The sequence below is a fragment of the Pangasianodon hypophthalmus genome, chromosome 2 (genome assembly GCF_027358585.1).
Source record: "Pangasianodon hypophthalmus isolate fPanHyp1 chromosome 2, fPanHyp1.pri, whole genome shotgun sequence".
Lineage (NCBI taxonomy): Eukaryota > Metazoa > Chordata > Actinopteri > Siluriformes > Pangasiidae > Pangasianodon > Pangasianodon hypophthalmus.
The window spans coordinates 28,154,804-28,181,422 of record NC_069711.1 but is presented as its reverse complement, the minus strand read 5'-3'; the positions used below and the strand labels follow the sequence as shown (position 1 = coordinate 28,181,422).

The 26,619-nt window shown below is 37.8% G+C and overlaps 1 protein-coding gene across 2 annotated transcripts; it reads right to left on the bottom strand.

Moving 5' to 3' along the window:
* Nucleotides 1-1,305: 1,305 nt before the first annotated feature.
* Nucleotides 1,306-26,104, bottom strand: LOC113538412 (centrosomal protein of 95 kDa). 2 transcript variants are annotated; one of them, XM_026933455.3, is made up of 21 exons: nucleotides 25,868-26,104; nucleotides 22,475-22,603; nucleotides 20,390-20,497; nucleotides 19,127-19,243; nucleotides 17,315-17,393; nucleotides 15,574-15,692; nucleotides 14,527-14,744; nucleotides 12,670-12,724; nucleotides 12,376-12,443; nucleotides 11,571-11,746; nucleotides 11,257-11,380; nucleotides 10,974-11,088; nucleotides 10,691-10,869; nucleotides 9,406-9,498; nucleotides 8,940-9,093; nucleotides 7,075-7,241; nucleotides 6,159-6,233; nucleotides 5,837-5,989; nucleotides 5,226-5,372; nucleotides 4,619-4,690; nucleotides 1,306-3,142 (listed from the first exon to the last, which is right to left on the bottom strand). In XM_026933455.3, exons 1-21 carry the CDS (start codon nucleotides 25,884-25,886, stop codon nucleotides 2,966-2,968), a joined length of 2,544 nt encoding a protein of 847 aa, XP_026789256.3. In that variant the 5' UTR covers nucleotides 25,887-26,104; the 3' UTR covers nucleotides 1,306-2,965. The 2 variants fall into 2 exon arrangements, with proteins under 2 accessions (XP_026789256.3, XP_026789257.3); XM_026933456.3 differs by having other exon boundaries at nucleotides 12,376-12,440.
* Between the last annotated feature and the right edge of the window lie 515 nt (nucleotides 26,105-26,619).

The window sequence follows — 26,619 nt, the reverse complement described above, 5'->3', positions numbered from 1 at the left end:
ATTGTCATATTTAGGAGTTAATTGGGAGTGCTGTAGATGTATTTAAGGGCCTACCTAGAGCCAGTGCCTTTTTGCTTTACTCCTTAGGAGCAATTCCCAAACAACTGAAGGTACCACAAGCATCTATACAAACAAGTGTATGCAAATATAAAAATCTCAGGACCACACAGACACTGCATCGTTCAGGAAAGACTCACAAATGAATTCTCAGGGATTAACAGACTTTATTCTGAAAGGAAAAATGCAGACTGAAGTGTGCAGATGATCGCCAGGATGAAGACCTAGCCTTTCAGAGGACAAAAATGTAACTGTTTAGGCATAATTATCAGTGCTGGTTATAGAGGAAAACGAGTGAGGATTTAATCTGAAGAACAAAATCCCAACTGTGTAGCACGGTGGTGGCAGCATCATGATGTGGAGGGTGTTTTGGTGGAAAACTACAGAAACAGATGGCATCATGAGGAAGGAGGAATATCTAGAAATACTGAAGCAACACCTCAAGATGTTAAGACAGCCAGAACGTCAAGACTTGGCTGCAACTAGGACTTCCAGCAGGACAGTAATCCTAAGTATACCTTCAAAGTTGTAATAAAATGGCTTAAAAACAACAAAGTGAAAGTATTGGAGTGGCCATCACAAAGCCCTGACCTGAATCCCCGGGAATATTTGTGGCCTGAACTGCAAAAGCATGTCCGAGTGAGGAGGCCCACAAACCTGAATGAGTTCCACCAGTTCTGCCAGGAGGAATGAGCAAAAATTCCAGCAAAGTATTGTGAGAAGCTTGTGGGAGGCTATCCCAAGAGTTTGATTCAAGCAGTTAAAAGGCAATGCTGCCAAATACTAACAAAGTGTATGTAAACTTTTGACCCACTCAAAATCTGATACAGTAAATAAAAAATGAAATTAAAAAATTAATTAATTTGCTATTAATTTGAAATGACCTCTTAGGGAAATAAAGTAGATACACTAATTGACTAAACACAGGAAATGTGTTGGAGTTGGGAAAAATTTCGAAAAAATTGAATGTCTTTATCCTACACGTGTATTAACTTCAACTGTTTGTGTGTCCCATTTTCATGTTGGTTTAATGTTTTAATTTATTCTGATGATGGCTATAATATTTGCGTTTACTACCTAGAAAAATATGCAAATGTCAGCACTAGATTGCTGTAAAATATACATTGTGTCACTGTTTATTTGTAGCCTCCGCTGCAAGTGGGCACAACATAATCAGTCCTATATTTTGGGAAATACGGTAATTAACAGCGTTTCACTGAAGGATGTAAATGAATGAAATGAACAAAATCAGTTTATGCAATTTAATAAATATTTAACTTATGACAGGTTTTACACACTTAGGAAGACCGATCCAGCAATGAGAAATTCAAAAATAAAATAATTAAAAAGATTTGCAGATCATTATTAACAGCAACCTAATAATCAACGGTCCACGTCAGGGTGGAAAGGTGCACAATCGCTTTTCTATCAACACCAAAAGGAAAAAATAAGAAAAACAGGTTCATTTAGACTTGCATCAGCAGTTTAGTGATGGAGGAAGACTCGGTGTTAGCAGCAAGTAAAGGGTTCAGTGTGTTTGAGATGGAGGACTCGTCATACGCAGGACTCCACATTCTCAAAGACGTCCAGTGATTTAGTGTCCACATACAACATGTTTTTTTTTTTAAACAGATCCCAGTTTCTTTTAATAAATATGCCTCATAAGCTACATGGAGCTGATCTGATTTACAGTTTCACAATAGAAAACAACATTTTGCATTAAACAGTACAGTAACCCTGTGTTTACACTCGCAAGGACAAGACACTGACATCAGCATTGCTGTATCCCGACCAGCTGTTTTTAAGTTCCAATAAGAAACAATAGCAGCTAAACAGTTACTTTAGTTTAAAACCTGTTTGAATTTAATAATAAAACCCAGCAAACGAAGAAACCGTCGTTATAATAAATTCTACACTGTTGAATGGGAACTAAACACAGTCAGGATGTGGTGTTGTGAGAACAGATAGTTAGGCGACTCTCGGACCTCAGGATTGGCACAAAGAACTTTGACACACCATAGTGCGTCACAGGTAATTAGAGAAAATCTCAATTTGAATGTTATGCATGGTTTCGTCTGCTCATGTAAATGATGCAGGAGATTATCAGCTTACTATGCAGTTATAACTAGAGAGAAATTATTTACACGCTATGCAAATCATACTTTTGCACAACATGCCATTGTAATCATGTCTTTAGGAGTGGAATGGTGTTAAAAAAAAAATACATATGAAAAATGTATAACGCTCAGTTTGAATCACAATCACAGTTTCCGGCATATGAGAGTAGGAGTAGGGAAAAAAACAAATAACAGAAACAAGGCTTCAGCTAAGGCATTTAGACATAAGGCATTTTTCTACGTATTGCAATGTAGTAATTATTTTTATATATATATTTTTTATATATAATCCTCATTGGTTGCATATTGGGAAATCTAAATCTTATAGATGTATATATTGTCGCATCCCCTAATTTGTGCATCAAATATTGCAGTAAAATTACAGCACAAATGCCTTAATACATTTCTAAAACTGATCACTGTGACTCACAGTAACAAGCTGCAGCTTGGACCTTAAAATTCCTCCATTTCCTTGTTAAAGGATTTATTTTGGTATTTAAATAAAGTTATGAGTGAAAACCATTTCTTGTACATGCTCACTGACCAAACTAAATATTGTGATGCATAGTGTGATAGTCAAAATGTCTTTAAGGAAAGTGACCGATTTTACTTTTGTCCCTATCCGAGATTCCTCTACTTAGCTTTAACAGGACGCATCGTGTAGAAATGTGCTCATCAGAAGCCCTTGTGCAATAATCCAGCGCAGAGATTGCGTGTGTGAATGTGGAAACGCCTCCAGCCTGGTGTTAGGGTGAGTGTAGGTTGAGATTGGTCCCTAGACTGGCCTGCAGTCAGTATGTGCAGCTCGCGCCGTACTGGAAGGAGGCCATCTGCACACGCCTGCGCAGCCGCTCCACCTCCAGCTCACGGAAGTAGTCTTCCTCGTCGTCCTGAATGATGATCTTCTGCAACTCGTTGATCTCTCGCTCCATCTTGCTCCTCAGGTCCCGTTTCATCTTGTGCAGAGCCTGAAAGAGGAAACCAGGATGACGAATGTAAGGTGAGATGATTTATATGGCAAAAATATTAATACCCTGGACAGTTTTATGCTCTTTTATGTTTATATTGAGCTACAGTTCTCATCTAACATGCAGGTTTGCGTGTGCAAAACACATGCAAGCTGACTTACTAACAGGGTCTTGGTGCCTTTCACTTGAGCAAAAATGTCTTTACTTTCACTACATCTGCTCCCTACATATGGCATAATATAGTGGTTTTGTAGACTCTGTAAAGTGCACTACAGACTCAGCCACAGGAAACAATGCAGGTCTTACTAGGAAAAACATACTTTTACCTTTAATTTGCTTGAGTACCTAAGAAAAGCTGTACACGTACAATTTATTTAAAAAGTGAATAAAATGTAAGTTTAAATGCACCACCTTATTATGCACTTACTAAGCACCTAGTCAACTATATTGTTTACAAAATCCGATCACAAACGGACACAACACACATTCGAGACATGAGAAACTGCAAGGTGTGAAAGGCTGAACCGCCGAAGATCTAAATGAAAGAAAAGTCAGTGGTGGTTACACCTGTACCTGTGCAGAATGTGCAGAATATGACACTGGGATGTTGCCAGGTTTGATACACTAACTTTGAACTGCTGCTGGAGGGTAAACATTAATCGCAAATGACACACACACACACACATACACACACTTCAGTTCTATTTCTATAACGTTAGCTCTGTACATTACTGTATGAATGGATTAACGTTAGGCAATATCTGTGAGAGTTTAACACCTTGGAAAAAAGAAGTATTTAGGGAAATGGAGTTTGCTAAATGAAAAGGTAAGATGTTACTCCAAACATTACAACACATTTTACAATCATAACCATGCTGTGAGACTGAAATTAATGTACAGGGTTCAAAGGGGGAATTTTCTCGAGTATTTTGTATATCAGCTTTTGCAGCATCCTGAAATAGCAAACTGTCAAATAGCGAACTAATAAAGAAAAGCAGTGGATGTAATAATAGAGGCATGGACATGACAGTGTTGGTTTATTTAGCACACAAAAAAATCCCCACATAGGAGATGGAGGAGGTGGCATAATTTACCTCTTGAACGTATTCTGTCCATACCTACCACCACCAGAGGAGAAAGAGTAAACAAAGCAACTAGTGCTTGACAATATAATATCAATATTATAATAAATTATGTCACACTACACTCTTCTGGGATAAACTCAGGGACTGTGCTATATGTATTTTATGTGATACATATTGTGTATCATAGAATTGTCCTCAAGCATCACAATATGATTATATATATATATATAGTATATATATATATATATATATATATATATACACCTTTTTTTTTTTTTTTAAATCACCCACCTGCTAAAAGCAGCCATGTGATATATGGACAGGGGGAGGACTCTGAACAAAAGATGAGTATTTGATAGATATTAAGAGCTTCAAGCAAAGCATAACTCACCTTTTCCTGGGCTTTCTTCCGCACCTGGATCTCCTGGCGCTCCAGGGCAAGTCTTTCAGCCAGCATGGAAAACTGAATGGGCAGAGATAAATTGAGGAATGAATGAGATAAGGAGGACAAATGTTACTTGAGAGTCAAATTAAATTTGAACTTGTTTCTGGTCCATGTTATATTTATATAATGCCTTTTGCACTGTAAAGGTCACTTTACAAATCAATACAAATTTAAAAATTTCACAGCTGTAGCAGTGCTCAAATCACCATAGATTTAATGTCAAAATATTTAATTTTCATCAAATAATATTTCTGTGGTTTTTAGCCAGCTAACTCCACAAAAAAGCACTAAAGGACTAAACCATAACTAAAACTACTGTTTGTTTTTGTCAAAAGGATCAAACTTAAACTAAAACCAAATCAGCCGCCAATAATAGCACTGTGAGTGGTACTGCTGTTCTGAGAATTGTCCACTCTCAGATAATATCTGGTCAGCAGTAGGCTTAGGGTGGTATTGATGGATGAAGGGATGGAGTAGAGAAGTCAATAATCAACCCAATCAATGTGAAGCCTTCTGTACAAAACTGTTGTTAGATATGGAAACAAGTAGTTACCTGGTCCTTGTAGTAGTTCTCCATGGCCTCAATCTCGTCTTTGTGTTTGCGTGCATGCTCCTGACGCTGTTCTTTAGCGCACGCACGCTGTTCCCTCAGACGGGCCTTCTGATGCTCCAGACCCTCCTCAAACACCTGCCGAAACATCTGCGCACACACAGAGACACAAAGCAACACATCAGACTTTCTCCCAATGCCCAAAGTAGCAGAACTTGCACCAGATAACTGGAGATGTGCTTTCATTGTACAAATGATTAAAGCTGTGCTGTGTTTGGTACCTGCTCACGACTGGAACCAACAGGAGCTAATGATACATGGGTACTTGGCTAGCAGCACTGTTTGCTGCTGATTGTGTGATGTGCTATGCATAGCCAATATATAAGACCATTTATGAAGGATTAGAAGCCTTTTATCTTCATCCTGACATTAGCCCAATGATGCAATTCTAACAGTGAATGAGAGTTTAAGGTGTGGATTAACATGCTCTGCTTTATGGAGTCAGTACTCAGTAAATTAGACTTAAGGAAGTGCTGAGTTAGGGATTTCTATTCCTCATATCCTCCTGATTAAGAGTGCTGAACAGAGGGAGCCATAGCTGAAGTGTGACTCACCCTCTCCTCTCGTGTGCGGGCTCGGAGGAGTCGAGCGCGCAGCTGCACATGGTAATCGCTGTGGTATTTGCGGGCGCGGGCCACCTGCTGCCTCTGCTCCCGCAGCTTATTCTGCGCAGACCTCTGCTGCTGGATTCTCTCTCTGAAATCCTTCTGTGAGAGACAGAGAGACAGAGATCAAGTTAGATGCAGAAAAAAGATGCACATTCTTTTCTTTCTTTAAAGCACTGCTGAAGTCAAAATGGGATTTTTTTTTTTTTTTAAATGACATAGCAACTGTAGCTGCTTCACAAAGACACAAATTGTGCTTGTGTGTGCTCACCAGGCGACGATTGTGCTCCTGCTCTTTGCGGATGATATCCACGAGCAGGTCGTGTCTCTTCTGGGCCTCCTCTACCTGTAAAAAACAGAATTGTGAATGTGTCTAGTACAATCACATACGCAGCTCCAAAAATTGATTCTAACTCAACACACTAGTAGGAAGCTTTAATAACTAGCACAGCTCTGTGACTGACATAACATAGTACAATATCATTAAATTAATAAGTTCTTACAATAACTAAGGAATAAAACACTTAAGGGCATGCTGTTATAGGAAAATAAGCAGCAATGGGTGTACTGGAGTATGGGAGTATTTTCCAATAACATCAAGTCAATAAATGTATTATTTCTCTTATACCACAGTTATGCCATCTGTCAACATTTAATTTACAAGTTTTAAATTATTTTATGAATGGTATGTTGCATTTTTAATTTATAGTTAACATTGAGGAACATCCATGAGACAAGTCAGTTCCTACTATGACTTACATTATAGCAGCTATAAACAGCCACTCCCTCTCTCTTGAAATTATATCTATATCTATCTATCTATCTATCTATATATGTATAAATTATTTGTTTATCATTAGGCTTAGATTATGTGAAGCATGCAAGTCCTTGTGAATTAACTCTCACTGCAGAAATGATTATACAAAACGAAGCATATTAGAACACGCGCATTAGTATAAACCTGTGATCTGAATTACAGCTGGCACTACTGTCAGAGCTGCTGTTCTACAAAATTAATCAACACCTTCTGACCAATCAGGTTCAAGAATTCAACAGAGCTGGTTATAATAATAAAATAATCGATTCTTACAGTATTTCACAGTGACTATAACCCTACTGAGTGTGTGCAAACTGTTCGAACCTTGCTGGTGAGTTTGTGTGTGTGAGTTTTTCGTGCTTGTTCTCACCTGGTTGGTGTGTTTGCGTGTGTGTTTGTGCTGGTTGTCCAGAGCACTGAGCTGGTCGACCTGCCGGAGCTGCTGCTTCCACATGCGGGACAGAGTGTGAGGAGAGAACTGCAGAGGAGGGAAGTCATCCAACAGAGCTGGCAACAAGTCGTTCTCCTTCACCCGCACTATACACACGGACACACACACATTTTCATTCTCTAAGCACATTTATTAAAATACTGGTTTCAATTTAAATATAGAATGCTGAAATTGCAGGAGCAGCAATCAAAGGCGTGTTTCCACCAAGGGTTAAACACTTCTTTTTTTTTTTAATAATCTGGTAATGCTTTAAATTAACTGATATTTATATTGTATAATACACCACCAGTGACATTAACAAAGTAATTAACACTTGTATTCATTAGTATTTTTTTTCAATAATAAATCAAATAATCAATACCTGCATTAACTAGGGTTCAAACCATCAATTAATAAAATTAAAGATGCAATCACTGATATGAACCAACTCCTAAATGAACACATGTGCAGTTGTTAACTGGCAAAATTCAGAACTGAGGCAAGACTAGAGTTCAGTATCTTAGTAATATTTTGAAAAATGCTGTAATTTAATTTTTGATCATTTATTTGGATTTATTTTTAGCCACGGATTGAATAAACAATCAATGCAGATGTATTTGGCTATCAATTAAACAAACATCAATTAATACACAAGTTAACTTATCCAAATTACTTATTATTTATTAATTCTGAAGTTTATCCTGATGAGAGAGCTCAAAAGAGAATGGCCAGACTGGTACGAGTTGGCACGAAGGTTATGATAACTCATAAAGGATCTCAAAACACACAACACAAACCTTAAGGGCAGATGGGCTACAACAAAAAGCAACAAAAGGAGGTTTCACTCCTGTCAGCCGAGAACAGGAATCTGAGGCTACAGTGGGGACAATATCACTGAAACTGGACAGCTAGAGATCGGAAAAACACCAAACATTTCTCCTCTGACGTCTCTCATCAACATGGAATTTCCCCCGTAGAACTGTCACTCGCTGGATGGTTTTTTTTGTTCTTCGTACCATTTTATGTAAACTCTAGAGTGTGAAAATCCCAGGAGTTTCTCAGCAGTTTCTCAAATACTCAAACCAACCCGTTTGGGACCAGCAACCATGCCACGGTCACTGAGATTAAGTTTGTTTCCCCCCATTCTGATGTCTGATGTGAATATTAACTGAAGCTCTTGACGTGTATGTGCATGTATGCATTGCACTGCTGTCACATGATTGGCTTGACTTGATAACTGCATGAATGAGCAGGGGTACAGATGTTCCTGTTAAAGTGGCTGATGAGTGTGTACACCTGCAACAATTTTGACTAGTCACTTGTGTCAGAATAAAAGTGTTGCAGAAATGTTCTGCTCTGCTGGTTATGCCATGTCATAAGACTTAATAATTGTCTACTGGCTAGACGCAAGTTTTTAAAAATAGCAGGTCACTAAAAAGGGTCCAGGAGCCACAGCCAAGGAACTAAAAAAAAAAAAAATCAGTCTTGAAATGTGCCACATGTGGCTAAACAGGACATGAAAGTGCAAAGAATAATATTTAAGAGTTTACAATGCATGTGCTATTTTACAGTAAGGAATTCCATGAAGTCCTGCAGGAAAGACTGGTAATGCAGTTTACTTCTCACAGTCGCATCCTAAATACCACCTTCATCTGTTAAATAGTAGCACAGAGGAGACGTACCACTCTGTGTAGGGTGAAAATCTTTTTAAAACAGCCGCTTGCATGATACAGGAATACAGCACGTGGCACAACACAACTTTCCAATCTGTGCTGCGATATGAAGAGGAGGATTAGAGGGCTTACATGGGGCTGTTTTGTGGGTCTGGGCCCGTGGTCGGCTGGGTGCTGCAGCTTTGGAGCGGGGACTCTTGCTTGAAAGCGTCGATTTAGATCTGTAGTTAAGAGATTTTGATGCACGAGATGCTTCTTTACGTATGGCTTCCCTGTACTCCCGCTCCTACATGAACAAAGACATGAAAGATTTCCATCAACATTACTGTCCACATTACATTTACACAATGCAAACACCAAAACAACAAAGTGAATTTACTTAGAAATGGACTAACTTTAAACAATTTTTAAATACATAGTCATTTATTTTATACATTTATATATACTTATACATATAAATAATGTTCTCAAAATATGACCAGCTTTTTTGAGTACAAAATATATAGACAAAGTATTAATAATATAAAAAAAAGTATATAATGCATATAGTACAACTTATGAATAGGATAGTATAAATATATAGTCCAGATGTACTTACAGCCTCCTGAGCTCGCAGTCTCTCGATGGCCAAGTCTACTCTCTGCTGCTCATCCAAGTTCTTCAGCTCTGCCTCATAAGCTTCAGCTACCATCTAGAGGCCAACAGGAGAAAGACAACACTGCTACAGTACACCACAAACACAGCAAAAAAAAAAAAAAGATGCTTTCTTTACCCAAATAATAATTCCATAATACTCAGGCAAGTACTTACCCAAGCCTAGGCAAAATGTTATTCAGTGACAAATAGACGACAGATGTGACTTCAGTTTAAAGCAATAATTAAATTTACAGAATTTCCCCCCAAAAGTGTCTAAACTTTTGCTAGCAAAGCAATTAGTAGTTGTGGTAGAAAGGTAAATACATGTTCAGAGTCAAAAGAAAGTAGTTTAGTAAGTAGTTTGCAGAGTGCTTATGTGATTTCTGATGCAGTATATATGAGACATTTATGTATGAGTGGTGATCTGAGAAATCCCGCTGGGTATCACTGCGGCTGAATTCTGGCAAACAGACAAAGATTATGAAAAATTGCATGCTTCGTTTACTTTTTTAAGTTTCCTAGGCTATGTTCCTGCATTCAGTTTGTAAACAGATACCAGCTGTCCAAATGTCTGATGCTTTCATCCAGAATGAAATCTTGTCTGTAGTTTCCAGTTCAATTTCACCATGTGAAGGATTTTCCCAGGCAACCACACACACACGCATTTTATATATATATATATATATATATATATATATATATATATATATATATATATATATATATATATATATATATATATATATATATATATATATATATATATATATATATATATATATTACATGCTTATTTACAAAAGATGAACAAAAGGATGTACAACAATCCTATCTTGTCATAATCACTTTCTTCTACAGCACATAGCTTGGTTTTAAGGTTTGTAGGAGGAATTGCCAAATTGTTCCAGTTAAATTTGTATCTTTATTTTGTTAAATATTGAATTTAAGGAAAACAATGTCTCTTGAGAGGTATGATTAACTAAGTTAACTTCAAACACCAGACATATCTTGGCTGATTAAATGCATTTGGAATAAGGAAGGATGTGTGGAAATTTCATTTTTGAATGAATCTGTCACATATTTTTCACCCACAGTGATTCTCAGCACAATCTCTATTAAATAAAACGTGATTTTTCCTCCATCTTAAACAGACCCGATTCAACTCATCGAAGCTATACATGCTGGTGTATTTATGAAAATGCACAGTAGGTCACGGAGATCCTCTGCTCTATTTAGACTCTGTCTGACCTGGCTTTTCCTGCGCTGGTCCTGAATGTGTCGGAGCTTGTCGTGCCGCCTCCGGGCCGTGTGTTGCCGCGTGTCTGAGAGCGGGGCGCCCTCTAGCAAGCTCTGACTGGAACGACATACAGGAGGAGGAGAAGGAGAGAGGGAGCGTGTGCGAGGAGGTCTGTCCACACTGGCCTTATCTGTGTAGGGAAATACCATAACATCACATCACAATGTCTTGGGAATTATGGTTGCTGAAAAGATGAAGGACGAAAGCTAGAGCAGAAAGAAGTGCAAGAAATACCTGTGGGTCTGGGGACACGTCTGCACTCCATGAAACTGTCACTGTGGTGGGAGTGTTTGTCCTCCTCTGCAGGCTTTGACTCGTTCCCTGTCTCCCCCAGAGCCCTCTTCAGCATCTGCATGAGTGAGACAAACTTATAAATGGACAGACAGGATAAATCACAAAAAGCACGCTCTTCACATAACCCATAATCACTGATTATTTTTTTGCTCCGCCACAGGAAAAAGAGGACACTGAGGCAAAAGTCTTGTGTAACTGCTGCTTAAGCCCTGAGGACACTCACCAGATCGAGCTCCTCGAGACGGCGAGCGAGTTTCTCTGACATCTCGTGCAGCTCCTGCTCGGCCTGTCTGTTCTTCTGACTGCGTCTGGATAATGGGTCCTCGCTTTCCTCGGCCAACCCGAGGCTAAAACAGAGAGAGAGAGAGAGAGAGAGAGAGAGAGAGAGAGAGACTTATCTCAGAATGTCTCTAGCAGTATTTTATATAACAGAAATGAAGACACATGAAGAGTCGCATGTTTTCCATGTTTAAAATGTCCTCACTAGCTCTCAACTCATTCTATTAATTTTAGTGCATTCTTTTCTCAGCTCCCCACCTCCTGCTCCTGTAGCTCCTCCGTCTTCCAGACGATGAGCCGGAGCTGTGGAGCCGTTCTTCATCACTCTGCCCCTCTTCCGCATGGCTGTGTGTGTGCATGTCCTCTCTCTGGGACAGGAGCAGTACATCCGGCTGAGTGTGGAACAGGACACGCCGTGCTCCCTCAATACCACTCTGGGAGGAAGAGATGACCAGTTTCACATCAGATAAGGTTTCATATAAATAGAATGTAAATGTTTGCACACACTAATTTTAACAAGACATTAGTATTTATACAAAGGCTGCTAACAAGAAAATCCTATCAGGCAGAAAGGGGGGGAAAGAGAATTTTAGCATAATAACAGTAAGAAAACAGCGAGACAAAAGTCAGGTGAGACTGCTACTTAATAATAAGACACAGTGCTGTCTTTTTGTTTTCTAATGGCTCACAAGACCGAGGATGCAAAATATTGACGTAAAATAAAAATATCTGCCCCTCTTACATCCCACACCTTTCGCCCTTCAGTAAATTGGCTTTTCTTTTGTCCAAATTTTATTTGCATTGGCACTGCCCATTGCCTTAATGGAAAAGCAGAAAATAGTACCAGAGTTTTCTCATAGTAATGCACCCATGTCATCACAGGAAGAAGTCAAAAAGTGTAAATGCTCCAGCTCTTGCCACCTCAAACAACACATTTAGTACATCTTTAGTAAATGCATTTCGGTTTCTGAAAGTGACACAAACATTCTGTAGTAACTCTGATTTCCTGTTTCCTGCTGAAGTAAATGCCTTAGGCATAGATGTTAAAACTTCTATATCCCACCTCCACTTGTGCTTTGGGAGCCTCAGGCTGTGTTTCTTTCAGACTCTGCTCAGACCTCTCGCTTTCTGCTAGAGACAAACAAACGGTTATTCATCATGACTGCAACCTAAGAGCAATATTAACTGATTACTTCTATCAGTGTAAGCATAAATCAAACATACACAGGCATTTCAGTAATAGTTCATGCAAAATCGATGTTAAAAGTTCAACACATGTTGTATTAAATGGAAGAATAAAAGATCAGTGTCTTAATGTCGCATGTTAACATAGTGGTTATATGAAGCTGATGCATACCAGAAGTGTGGATCCCATTAGTCTGAACACCATTACACTTAGGGGAATGACCATTCTGTAAGAGAGAACAGAGAGACATATTTCAGTGAACTGTATCAAATTAAATCCAAAGTTGACGTCAGCAGGGGTAATTTAGCAAATGGGAGGTTGCGACTTCAAATCTCAAGTCTGCCAGAGAGCCACTGCTGGGCCCTTGAGTAATACTGAGCTATGTGGCTGGACTGAATTCTACCTCAAACATTTTTCAAATTAATTAATTAAGCTTCTGGATCCTCTGTAACTTAGATAGGGTTGTGGAGGGTTCCACAGCCTATCCCAGGAACACTGGGCGCGAGACCCCGGTCCATCACTGGGCACCATGCGCACACACGTTTACGCCTGGGAGCAACTTAGAACAGCCAGTCCATCTACTTACATGTTTTTGGGTGGTGGGAGGAAAGCAGAGAACCTGGAGGAAACCCACACACTGCTGTCTGTGCAAAACACGCACAGACAGTAACCTGAGCTCAGGATTGAACCGGGACCCTGGAACTGTGAGGCAGCAAATGCTACCCCCCATGTTCCAAATCAAAACATCTAAATTAACATAGATATAACATAACATAGATACAAACTAAGTGATGTGACACACAGTGACTGCACATAAACAGTACATCCTGATCTAAGCAAAAGTGTAAATATTCAAAGTATATCCACGTCAACAGAAAACAAAACAATAACTTGTTTTGCTTGCATGGTGACAGACAGGACACAACCTAGACGCTAGACTTAATTTCCTCTTCTGCCTGAATATTTGCATCTCGCGCTCTTCATTTGCTTATCCAAACACCCGCCTCAGACGTGGGTGTTTCTCAGCTCTTAGATGCACAACAGCAGCTCGGTGTTTGTGTGCGCAACCACTGAGTGAAACTATGACGCAACCCACAGTCCCTTTTAACCACTTAACAGCAGAAGTGACCTCATTGAGTTGTTTCAATAGGCATGGTTTTCCCTTTCAGTGCAGGAATACCTTTCTCTGAGCTTCCTTTCAGCAAGGAAAGTGTGACTTTAGGCACTTGGGAAAACATCAAGCTAAACTAGTGGGTTGCTTTGTTAAGGCATGTTATAACATTACAGATGTCCTCACAGCTGCGACAGATGTGGTTATGTGTGTAGGAAACTCAGGGGTGTGGTCGGGAGTCTCTGCGGCAATGATGCATCGTGATGCTAGTCATCAGCAGTCCCGATGCCTGAGGCACGATATAGCTCGAGTGTGTAAACATGATGGAACAAGTAGAATTCTTGGCACTGAAATGGACAAAGGAAAGGAAATTCCTTGTACTAAAATTTATATAAAATGTGTCTCTGTAAAATGTCTTCTATAACCCGTGTACAAAAAAAATTAATGTGCATTGCACAAGTCTTATTAATTTGCAAAGTATTTATAATTTATACGATATGTGTACCACCTCTGGTTATATGAGATTATAAATAAATAAATAAATAAATAGCGGCTGTAACTGCTAGCGTAAATACAATCATTAACAAATGCAAGATTTGATTTAATTCAAGTGATAACCACTTTCATTAATGATTATACAATTCTTTACCACAAAAGGTAAAACAAAGGGTGTTAGAGTTAAATATGACAAAAAAAATGTATGACGTATTAAAAAAAAAAATTGGTGGTAAATAAATTATTCTGTACAGGTTTTTTTATATTTCACTTTTAAATAAATCATATATAACAGATAAATATTTGATCTATTGAATTGGCAGTTCAAATATTTATTTATTTATTGATTGATAAGAAAGTAAGTAAGTAAATCAATCCATCAATCCAGAAGAGGCAAATGAAAGCCCTGGCTGATGTCTTACCTGTTCGTTTGTCCCCTCTGCGTCTCCCGCATTATCCTCTGTGGGAGGCGGTGATGACGGAGGTCTCCCCGCCCGATGTGGAGTGGTCTGTTTGGGAGGCTGCAGAGGAAAGGCTGAGTGGAACGGCTCTATCTGCTGAGGGGGTTGATCTGTGAGTGGGTCGGGGTCACTGGGAGCTTTTTTAGTAGAAATGACTGAGGGCAGGGGGTGTGAGCGCACTGAAAGAGTAAATAAAAAGGTGTTAAGCATCCCAGTGTTTCATCAGTAAGTTTACATCTAAGGTTGACAGCAGTAGCTATAAAATTACACCTAAGGAGCCATTTTAGAACAAAATACTTCTTGAGCTTTAGTTAAGAATTGGACTCCATGAATTCTAAAACATAAATACAGTTTTAATTAAGTGACTAAAAAACATAACATTTTACATAATTTAAGAAATTAGCTTGATTAAATTAATGTATTATGTAAATCCTTACATTACTTATATGTAAATTATTTATAAATTCTATTTATAAATATTTATATTTATTTTATAAATAAACATTTATTTATAAAATTTACTCTCTACAGTTGTTTTCATTTGTGATAAATCTATTGTTGAGGAAACCATGCTGTCTCATAATCATATAATAATCACTTTTTAATCACTAGCAAAAATCTCTGATTTCAGATTGAAAAATACTTCTTGCTCAGAGTGCTAAAAAAAACTCATTAACCAGATGATTGAAATACCACAGTATGGAAATCGGGGAGCTCAGCCTTGCTAAGCTACTGAGCCAGTCACATCTAATGTGTCTGCTACTGCTCAGAAGCATGAAGCAAAGGTGGAAAAATGCTGTCAAGCATGAATATTGGATTTTCTGCCTTAACAAATATAGTAGAAAGATCTCTACTGGTTTCACACTGACAACAGCATCCCATCTTCCAAGACCTAGCATCCTATACTCCTGTAAGACTTTCCAAGTTTCTAGCTTGGAATCAAAAAAGTAAATAAAGCAGAAGGTAGTAAAGCTGATCAGTACTGGCTTGAGAAGAAATCGTGAGCACCTTCTTGCTTTGTGGTGAATGTACGGGCCGAATCGCCCAACCGGATCAGCTCGGCGGTTGACTCCGATTCGTCCCCGTTCCAGGAATGGAGGGAATATTTACTGGACTGGACAGCAGAACTGAAATAAAGATGATGATGATGAAGAAATGAGGAAAATGTAAAGGGGGAAAAAGCAGACAGACCAACAGATAACCTGTGATGACCGCATATTCATAAAAATAAGCTTATGTTTTTAGTCTTCTTGCTTGTAGTCTCTGATTATTTGTCTTATTATGGTATTGTAATTCAACTGCACCATTTTTCTTCTATTTCACATTATCATTTGTTCCATCAGGTCTTATAGTATTACTGAAGTAACTGTTTTAGTACTTTTCTCCTCATTTCTCAAATTCTCTTGGTCAGATGATGTTTAATTTTCAATAAAATTCAGCTACCAGGCAAATCACAGGTTTATATTAACATGCTCGTGCTAACATGTTATCGTTTCTATAGTGACCGCTCATTTACAGGAAATCATAAACTGATTAAAAAAATTGTTATTCAACAAAGCAAACTAAAATATACAAAGTATAAAAGTTGACATGGTGAAGCTTTCTGTAAAGGGTTTATTTATGGAAGGAATCTCCAGTGTCAGAGCTTTGTAAGCAGAGTCTTCAGGATTTTGTGGTTTATTGATAACATGGCAAGTTGCGATGCCAAACATCAAGAGGGAGGGGGAAAAAAAGAGAGGCTATCGAGGGAATGACTGTTTATAGCTGCTATGATATAAGCGAAAACAGAAACTACCTTATCTCACAGACATTATGCAACATGAAATATAGCTATAAATAGATAAAAATCATCATTAATATTAATTAATGAACTATTTACTCATTGTCTTTGTTGCCAAATTGCTGAGGTATAAGAGGAATAAAACACCTCTAGATATGCTGTTACTGGAAAATAATCATCTTCGAGTCGGTAACAGTAACTCTGCTTTGGCTTTGGGTCACAACACACCACCCCGTCGTTGACTATTTTCCTGTAATACTTCTGTGAAGCTGCTCTGAGACCTTTCCAATTGTGTTAATGTAGACATGAATCTCTGAAAAGCTTCACTTGTTGGTTTATGTGCTTTTTGTCGCCATTCCAGACTGTGCATTATGACTAATGGAGTAAAAAGCTACAGCACCACTGGGACCAGTTCCACAGCATTCACTAGACATTCACTGCAGCTTGCTTGTAAAGTCTAACTTCAGCACCGAAATCTTACCCAACAGTGAATGACAGCCTTTTGGGTTTTGCTAAACGTTGTCACGACTGACTAGCTTTCATTCATTATTAATTTAAGTTGGTATTGCTATAGTTAGAACATTCCTATATTTCCGGTATATAAACTGACAGATATTTTACTGATCCTGTGAGGTAAACTGTTAAAGGGTGGGATATCAAAATAACATCTACTATAATTATGGTCACAAAAATCATCTTCACTCTGGCACTTTTTGAGACTCCAGGAATTCAAATGAAATGTAGGAGCTGTAAATAACAAACTGGTTCCTGCTTCCTCATACTGTTTGACTCAACCAAAATCACAAAGCTGTCATGTCAACAGGATTTTAAAACCGGTTTGTGCTCTGCTGTCATTGCAAATAATGCAGCGCTGATACAAAAATGTCACAGCGCTATTAATAAACGTTCATCAGCTATGTGGTTTCTTTTATTCTCCTTGTGTTTGTACGTGTAGTGTGAAGGCCTCACTGTGTGCTAGAGATCTGAGACATCTTCTCCTCTTTATCCTGCTCCTGTGCTCCTGCAGGGTGGACCGTACCATTGAGCTCTGTGGGGACAAAGAGAGCGACAAAGCACATGAGGACCCGTCAGGCATAAACTGAATAAGGACAACATATGCTAACACAGGGCTCTTTGTTTACATAATGACGACATTACTTACACTATGTAACACTGAATATTAAGCTGCGATAACTAAAACAAATATTTGAGAAGTGTCAGCCATCATATCTATGTATTCTACTGTTATACACTGAATAAACCACATCACAGTGCTGTTGAATGGTCCATTCTGATGGGTCAGGAGGTGCTGATGAATTTGTGTACATGTATAATTGTTGATATGGTGTAGTTTTCCAGAGGAAGATGTTTATTCAACATTTTTAGAAGGAATCTCCAGTGTCCAGTGCTTTGTAACAACCAGAGATAAAGCTGTAACTAATATCTCAAATTGTAGTTGTTCAAATTGTCCCATTTCTTACAACCCAATTTCGCAGATGTCTAAATAAATCATGCCACTTCAACATGAACAGGCTTCTTCAATACAACAGACTAAATGATTTGATCCTTTTTACATTTACGCCACTCTGAACCACATTAATACCTTCACCACTGGTCATAAAGATACCAAAAATTTACAACAATATGATTTTATGCCTTTTTTTTTTTTTTTTTGCATGTGCACCAGTATTTCAAAAAAATTTAAAAAAAGGCACCCTTGGTGTCTTGCATTTACTTCTCTCATTTCATTTTTGCACTGAAGCTATGAGAATAATGTAGCTAAGAAGTAATAGACATCTATCTCATCTACATTTTTCCTCTATAAATTAATACATAATTATAGCTTTAAACACTATACTTAAGCATTTCTAAATAAAAAAAAATGTGTAATATAGCAGAAAGAGTCTATATATGTATCATCCAGTTATTATTATCATCATTATTATCATCAATGACTTCCAGCTTTCCAAAATTCCATCTTCCAACTTTGAGAAGTTGTCTAGAACAATATAATGGAGATATTAATGGAGTTCCAATTTGCACTTAGATCCGGTGCAAAACTAAAGAAGCGAACTTCAAGACACCAAACATGTCTTTGCTCATCAACTACCTTTGGGGTGATAAAAAAAAAAAAAAGTGAAAAGTGACAAACTGTGTAAATTTCATTTTCAGCTCAATCATTTTTGACGGGAAACATGTTGTTGTTGTTGATTATCTACAGTTGAGGTGATAAAAAAAAATGTGTGAGAAAAGTGAAAGATTGTGTAAATTTAATTTTCAGCTGAACCGTTCTGGAGAAATGATGATAGTAAATAATCTCTATAATAATAATAAGAAAAAAAAACTGTCAGTCAGTACCAAATGAAAAGTCAAAAATAAAGTTTTAAAATACTTATACTCAGTATCAATGCTTCCCTAACATTCATCATTCAAGGTAATGAGTTGAGCCAGGCCCATTAGGGAGGCAAAGCCATCCACTGGGTCGCAGCAGGGTCAGAAATGACCTGGCAAACAGCACGCTGAGATCATTTAATACCCGAACAGCCGCCGGTAATCTCTGCTTGAGCTGCTTCCAAAGCCGGTTATATCCATGTGGGTGCATGTGGGTGAGTTTATGAATGAAATACAGAGTGGATCAGCGGGACAGAAGACACCACAGATCAATCTCACACATGCTGAATCACAGTGTGCCCAGGCAGAATGGTAAACAACCACACAAATAAAACACCAAAAACATAACCAAAAATAAACCAAAAACAAAAAACAGAGAAAAGTGTTCACCTCCATTCGGGAGCTCTTCTTCCTCACTGAGCTGCTCCGTGAGATACTCCAGCAACCCATCGAAGATCTCCAGAAGGTTACGGATGGAATCCTTATCTCCTCTCACAATGTTCTCACCTACAGAGAGAGGCAGGAATTGGACCACTGGAGATGATAATAAGGGGAAAAAAGAAAAAAAGAAAAAGAAAAAGAAAAAAAAAAAACAAAAAAAAACACAGCAACTGACAGCAGCTTGGCCCGACAAACAAAAACCGCAGGCTCAGAAACTGGCTCTGTACAAAAGCAGCAATGTTCCCTCTAAAACAAGAGGCTCTATTGAGTATGTACACAGCAGAACACGCTGAGGCCCCAGGCAAACATATCCATTGCTTCACCTGATTAACCCTTCAAATCATGAGCAGCTACAGGAGGTCTACATGGGATTGTTCTAAAATGTGTTAACAGACTGACACACAAACCTGACAATAATAAAGGTACACAATGCATTGGGATGCAAAAATGTGACATTGTGCATCATGGAAATGTGCAATTCACATTGGGGAAATCAGCATTCTATTAATTATGAATCTAATGCAATAGCACTGTTGGAACCCCAGAGGTTCCCATCTGTGCAACCCATAGAGTTAAAATATTTAGTGAGCAAGCTGGTCACATGAACGCATTCTTTCGTGGAGAACCAGCACCATTACCGGAAATCATCTGCACTTGTGACAGCTCCAGATCACAGCAACCAAAAGACGTTATAGGTTATATTACACTACCACATTATAACCATTAACACGTCTCTTCAGTAGCTTTTAAATGATACCAGTGCCGCAATGCTGCAATCTACAGTGCCTGAGAAAGCAGCTGCGGAAATGTGGCATTTTAGCCGACTTTGGAGCTCTAAGTCTGGTTAAAATGACATCTCCAGTGCTGCTATTATAAATAAAGGAATATATAATATTTATTTTTACAATACAGTGAAACCTAAGTACATTTTGTTTACAATATTAAATCTCTGTTCATTGCAATTTCTGAATTATTTAGTTTCATACAGACAAAAATGCACATTGTTTTGCAATATTTATGATTCAGAAATAAAAAATGAGTCTTCTGAGTCATAATTTTTCTTAATTTAAGTTTTGTTTAAAATATTCTGAGACTCAAATTGAACCAAATCTTGAAGCCAGTATTGTGAATCGAATCATGACCGGACTATATCGTTACAGTCCTAGTGTTAACAGATTGAGGCACAAACATGACAATAATAGAAGTCTGCACCTGTGATGTGAGATAAGCTGATCTGGAGATAGTCCAAGGCCAGCGAGTCAATCACAGATTGTATGTTGTGAATGTCATCCTCTTGGCTCTTGGGCGCAACGATGTAATCTGAAAAAAATGAGGCAGAAAATATAAAATTTCATTTGAATTTTTAGTGAAAGTTTTAGCAATTAAATGCATTTGAATATTAATAAGTCTATATGGCACAGAACCAATGGAAGATAAAAAAAAAAAAAAAGTCACATTCTTAAGCAAAGAGAATACAGTATATTCTAGATTTGCTTTCCTCTCGCTTTACACTCAGTCATGATTTTGTTATTGACGTTCAGATAGCTTCTATATTTCTTAGGGTGCTGTCACACCTATTACTCTGTTTGTCGAGTCTGAATCTGAGTGAAATTGATCCTTTGGGTTTGTTTGCTATTTGATTTGGTTTCACACGGCACATAATTAAACAAACAAAAAGCAAAAAAATCTTAGCTGGAGGGCACGCAGGGCGGAAAACATACTCATAAAACTTGTTTCATTGGTCGGAAATATTTTATAATTTTTATTTTTTTTTTTTCTAATTAGGTGTGGGCAATATGACAAAAACATGACAACATTTTTTAAAGGCAGTTCTATGATACACAGTGGACTATTTCATGTCTACAAAAATGAATTAACTTTTGAAATAAATTAAAAATATTTAAATAAATAAATATTTAACTGTGAAAAAAAATTGCAAAAATGTTAATATTTTATAAATAAAAAAAAAATTTACCATCAGCTGCGTCTGGTCTCATAATTTATCAAGATATTGCTATAATATTGTCATAGTACTATCTACTAGTGAAAATCGTGCTAATATATACATAAATACATACACACACAAATATACACATACACAGTACATATATACACGTACACAAACCATGTATCACCTGAGCACAGAGGACACATGACTATCTAACTAAATAATTAGTAATAACAAATTTAAAAGTGTGTATCTATGCTTCAAGTGTTAATTTCCTCTTTTCATTTGTCAGCCCAAATATCCAAAACTCCTTGTATTTCTGCTGCACTCTGGCTTTGGCTCAGTTTAGCAGCTCACATCCACACATCCACACACACACACACACACACACACACACATCCACACACACATCCACACACACATCCACACACACATCCACACACACATCCACACACACATAAAATCCTGCAACACAAATGTTTGTTTGCTTCCTGCAATGGGTCAGATCCCTTTCTCACTGCAATCATCTCGCTCAGACACACAGTTTGCTCCTCCTCCCACAGAGGATTAAAATGCACCAGGGTTCGATTTTAACTGACTAAAGGCTGCATATGTGACAGCACCCTGAGATGACCCGAGATCCATTTTCATCTCTTCCTTTTTCAAAATTATGCTGTACAAGAGCCTAAATAATTCATTTAAAACCCAATAAAAGGCAATCTGAAATTCAGCCACAGGGGGAAAAATGACATCAGTTACTGCCTATTAGAAATTGTTAACTTGCATGTAATATCACTTTAATAAATATTTTTAAATATATATTTAATTATAAATTAATATGTGATTTAAAAAAAATGAAATAACATGCCTTCGAGTGACACTAAATTACAGGAAATTTATAGGAAATAGTGTTTCCAGAGAACTGAAAGTAGAACTTTAATAAGCTTCTGTTTCTGTAGGTAATCTCAGACAACCTCCACTATGTTTTTTTTTTTATTATTTTTTTTTATTTGAAGTGTTCTCTATTATTTATAATGATCCTTTCTTTAATAACACACAGACATTTCTCTGTAACATTTCTTCTTTTGGTGAATGAATGATTGTAAACCTAAAATCTGCTCTTTTTCACTGACCCACTAAAGCAGAAGACATAAAATAAACATCAAGACAAAACTGATCTTTTATATGATGAAAATCCAAACTGTTCGTTCTGAAAGCCCGAGCTGAGAGAGTCCAAGCACCTTTTCACTTATATCAAACATGTGGAATATCTTTTGGATGCTAGAAAGCCTTGGTCCTCCATCACACCTAGACATTAAGGTAAAAATGTCATTTTTAAATACATTTACCTGGAACTTTTTCTCCTAAGATAGCTTCATATAAGGCCACGAACACACTGGCATCGCACTCTGTGAGCCTCTGTATCCTCAGGTTAACGTGACACTTGCAGATGAGATCATTGGCCACTTCCACCCAATCTGTGAAAGAGTTAATAAAAATAAAATCAAAATCAGTACATCAAATATATATGGAGCTAAAATCTGTTTAAGTGATAAACAGCTATTGCACATAATTGTAATCTGTAACGCAATATTTTGCTTTTCTATATTCGTCTGCCTTCCTAGATCAATCACATTATATGCAAACCAATGTTGCCAGATCCACTGTTTTCCTATATAGTTGTGCTATTATTGAATTCATACCATGGACTGATTTTGTTTTTTCCATGGGCTGGAGGTTTGGCTTTACGCATACATTAGATTAATACTAATAATTTATTTACGTCCGTACGTGTAATAACATGAGAGCATCAGTACTGTGATGATAGAACTATTGCTTATTATTGTTTTTAAATACTGCTTTGTTCGAATGTTTTAATATTTATTCAGACAGAATGAAAAACAATCATTGATATGGTGAAGATTTCTGTATGTAGATGTTTCTTCAACATTTATGGAAGGAGTCTCCAGTGTTAGTGCTTTGTAGCGGTCAGTAAGTTTTGCACCAGGGGAAAGCCTTCAGGCCAGAAGAGTTTGAAATGCTTTTACTGACTATTGAGCGAATTATGTAATGCAGACCTAACAACCTCGATGCACACTATCACTGATGCTAAGCTTGTGCAGCCTATGAGACACTCTGCAAGCCACTTTTAGTTCAAACGTCACATTTACATCACTGGATGAAGGCAATTCCAATCACAAATGACTCAGATTAAAAGCAAACATTCATGTTAACAACAAAAACCAGGGCTAGATATACAGGAAGTCACAATAACGGCAAGAAGCGTTATTCTAAATTGATAACATTGTTGATTTAAAAGACAGTCCAGATTATGTGAGATGTTTTGTGCCATGGACTGACTTTTGATTAAAGTATGTCCCTGACAATACAATCTCAAATGGTTGGATTGTCATTACATGGCAACCAAGTAACTCATTATCTGAGAAGAATTATAGCCTGTTAATTAATTCATCTCACTACAGTAATTAGGGACAGAAATAGTTAGGGGAAAACAGTCAATCATTCTGACTATCTTGTTGAGGAATTCGCAGACATTTGAAAACCAGGAACCTTTGATTATATGATCGCAGCACAGAGTTATTTCACGTGGCCAACTATTAAGCACTTTAGGCAAATATGTACCATCATATTTATTCAATGGATTCATTAGAATTTGTATTCCTGAACTTTTTAAACCAACAGAATCCAAGCCAGCTATACTGTGTACAAAATTCAAAATACTAAAACACATCTCTTCCTAGACTGGGGGCTTAAGCTACTCAAACAGCTGTAACTCATGGTTGACTGTATTGATTTGCACCAAAGTTGAAAAGCATGTTCGGGATCAGATGGTGTTTGGGACGTGATCATGTATAAGGGTTGTGGTTACTTTCATACATCTGTTTCTCAGGAACTGTGAGGCCAATTTTTGAGTCTCTATATGATCAGGATACTGTTGAACTGTAAGCCCAATCGAGCTGAACTTTGGTGAACTGCATCATTCTGCCAACCTGTATGTGGATTTCTAATGATGACTGGGTTACTTAAAGAAAAAAAACATGGCCGCCATCAGCCAATAAGCTTAGCAGGCATTTCATGACGTTAACATTGCACTACCATTACAAATCTTAAACAGTATGTTCATATGGCGTCCTTACTGTACTATGTAGTTTCTGTTTTACCCTGTTTTCTTTTAAGATCTTCACAAAGTATGAGATGATCGCAATAAACTCTTGGCTGAATACTACAACGGACATGGATTCTCCATGTCAATTTAAACACTGAAGATCCTCTAACGACAGACCTGTCGCATAAACAAGAACATTCTTCAAGGTGAGCTTGAGGTAAAAAGGATATTTTTCTGTCCATAAGCATGTTTCATTTACTACTGTATCTGCCCTGTGAATTTGTGTAATCCTATGCCATCCTCCTACTGGTGTTTTTCAGACAAGCATCGCAGCAGCGGTCACTGAGATTTCAATCCAAAATTTCTGACACTGCCAGAGCTTTGTCGTTAGCTGGTTTTTGTTGTGAGGGCACTAAATCAGCCGCTGGTGAGCTACGTCACGTCGATCTCAACTCACAACCACAGAATTGGTTTATGATGTGTGATTTTTGCTGGAAACACTAAAATCAGGCCAAGTCGGCTTAAAAGTGCGTTAGCTTTGTCAGCACTGGGAGTGTTTATTCCAGATTCGCTAGTTTCACAGTGAATTCACTAGTTTCCTTGTCATTAAGTTTTTTTTCTGAAGCACAGAGTGATTTTTTTTGGCTCACAGGAGAATTAATTGGCTGCGCTGGGCTCTTGCCGATTTCAGACCGAGATCTGGAGTCTCTATAAAATGACTGACAGGAAAGCTATCCAAACACAATCAACACAAGCAATACGAACTATTGCACCTTTAATGTGCCAAAACTCTGCTCACAAGGGACGCTATCTGTAAAGAGTGCTTGGACCCCGCATATCGCTGCTTGAGGCTATACTTTATGTGGTAGTTTGATAAAAAGTGATATTATACTGTATGTCCTGGTTTGAAGTTATTGTACTTTATAGAAGGAAATGAGCAAGAAGATACATATATAAAGTGCCTGGCATAATTAAAAAAAATTAAATATAAGTGACCAGTCAATTAGGAATACAACTATAATAGCTATAAAGAAATAATAACTTTAACTAGAACAGTGGTAGCTGATGGTTGTTCATAGTCATGTCCACCATCATCATGATGTTATAAGTATTTTAAATGTGAAATTATTAAGGGAAAAAAACATTCTGATGTAGTTGAGAGAAAACAAGCAATGCTAGCCAGCAATAAGATACTAGTGTTAGTACAGTGTTTGTGTCTAATGTTGGTGTAACAGCTAACACTGGCTTAGTTAAGCAGGATGAGTTTAGCTAGCTGGTCTTATTAACAAATAAACACTCTAAGAGTTCATTAAATACAAAATATCACTATTCCAAAGAACTACTGAGAAGTAACGCAACACTTTCGAAACCCATGATATTTACTTCCCTTGTTAGCCTGTGGCTAACTTACCAAGCTTGTGTTACCAACTTGGTAGCGTCGGCTGTAGTAACGGACGTTAATGTTACCGAACATTTTAGTGGTCGCGTTCCAAATGGCTCACTGCTCACTATATAGGCACACTACACACGGTAGGAAATAACGGCTATTACTACAATAGGCGCTAGCGATGTATCCTATAGGAAGCCATTTGGAATTCAACCGTTGGCGACTCACCTCTCTCCTCGGTTCCCATCTGATTCAGCTTGTTCTAGGTCGGCAAAAAAATAGCGAGTGTCGTTGCAGTGAAATAGAGAATTTTGTTACATGTGAAAAGAGGTCAAAGAGTAAAAACACAAATTTTTAATTTAAAAAAGAAGCTAAAATAAAACCAAACGGGTATCAGCAGCGTCTACTAACTACCGCCACTGCCCAACTGTAAGGCACTCAAACAAAATGCTCACGAGTGCACAGAGCACGGACCAATCACAGAGCATCTGACACAAAGGGGCGGGGCTTGTGCATGCCGCAGAAACCGAGCGAACAACAGCCACCTATGTGGACATTTAAAACGCCACAGCGTTCTGATTGGCTAAAGTGCTTTAATGACGTATTTTCAGTATAAAAATCATCGGCATCTGATTATCAGTAGTTTTACTGTCATCTGAGAATTTTTAATCTCAGATCACATCCCAAATGTGTAAAACAAGAAAAATACGGAAGTGCTAAAACAACTAGTTATGACGTTTACGTAATGACGTCGAATGTGCCGTAAAGCATCCGTTGACGTCGCCCGTCTCCTTCCACATGAGTTTTCTGTTCATTAAATAGTTCCTTGGATACAAATTTAGGGTGTTTGGTGTCTTTTTAAAACAAGACAAACAATTTCCACGGCTTCCAAATTTCTATTAATACAAAAATAATAACATCAATAGCACAACTATGCGTAATTACATTTTCAGACTGAATATAAGTGACAAGGGGAAAAT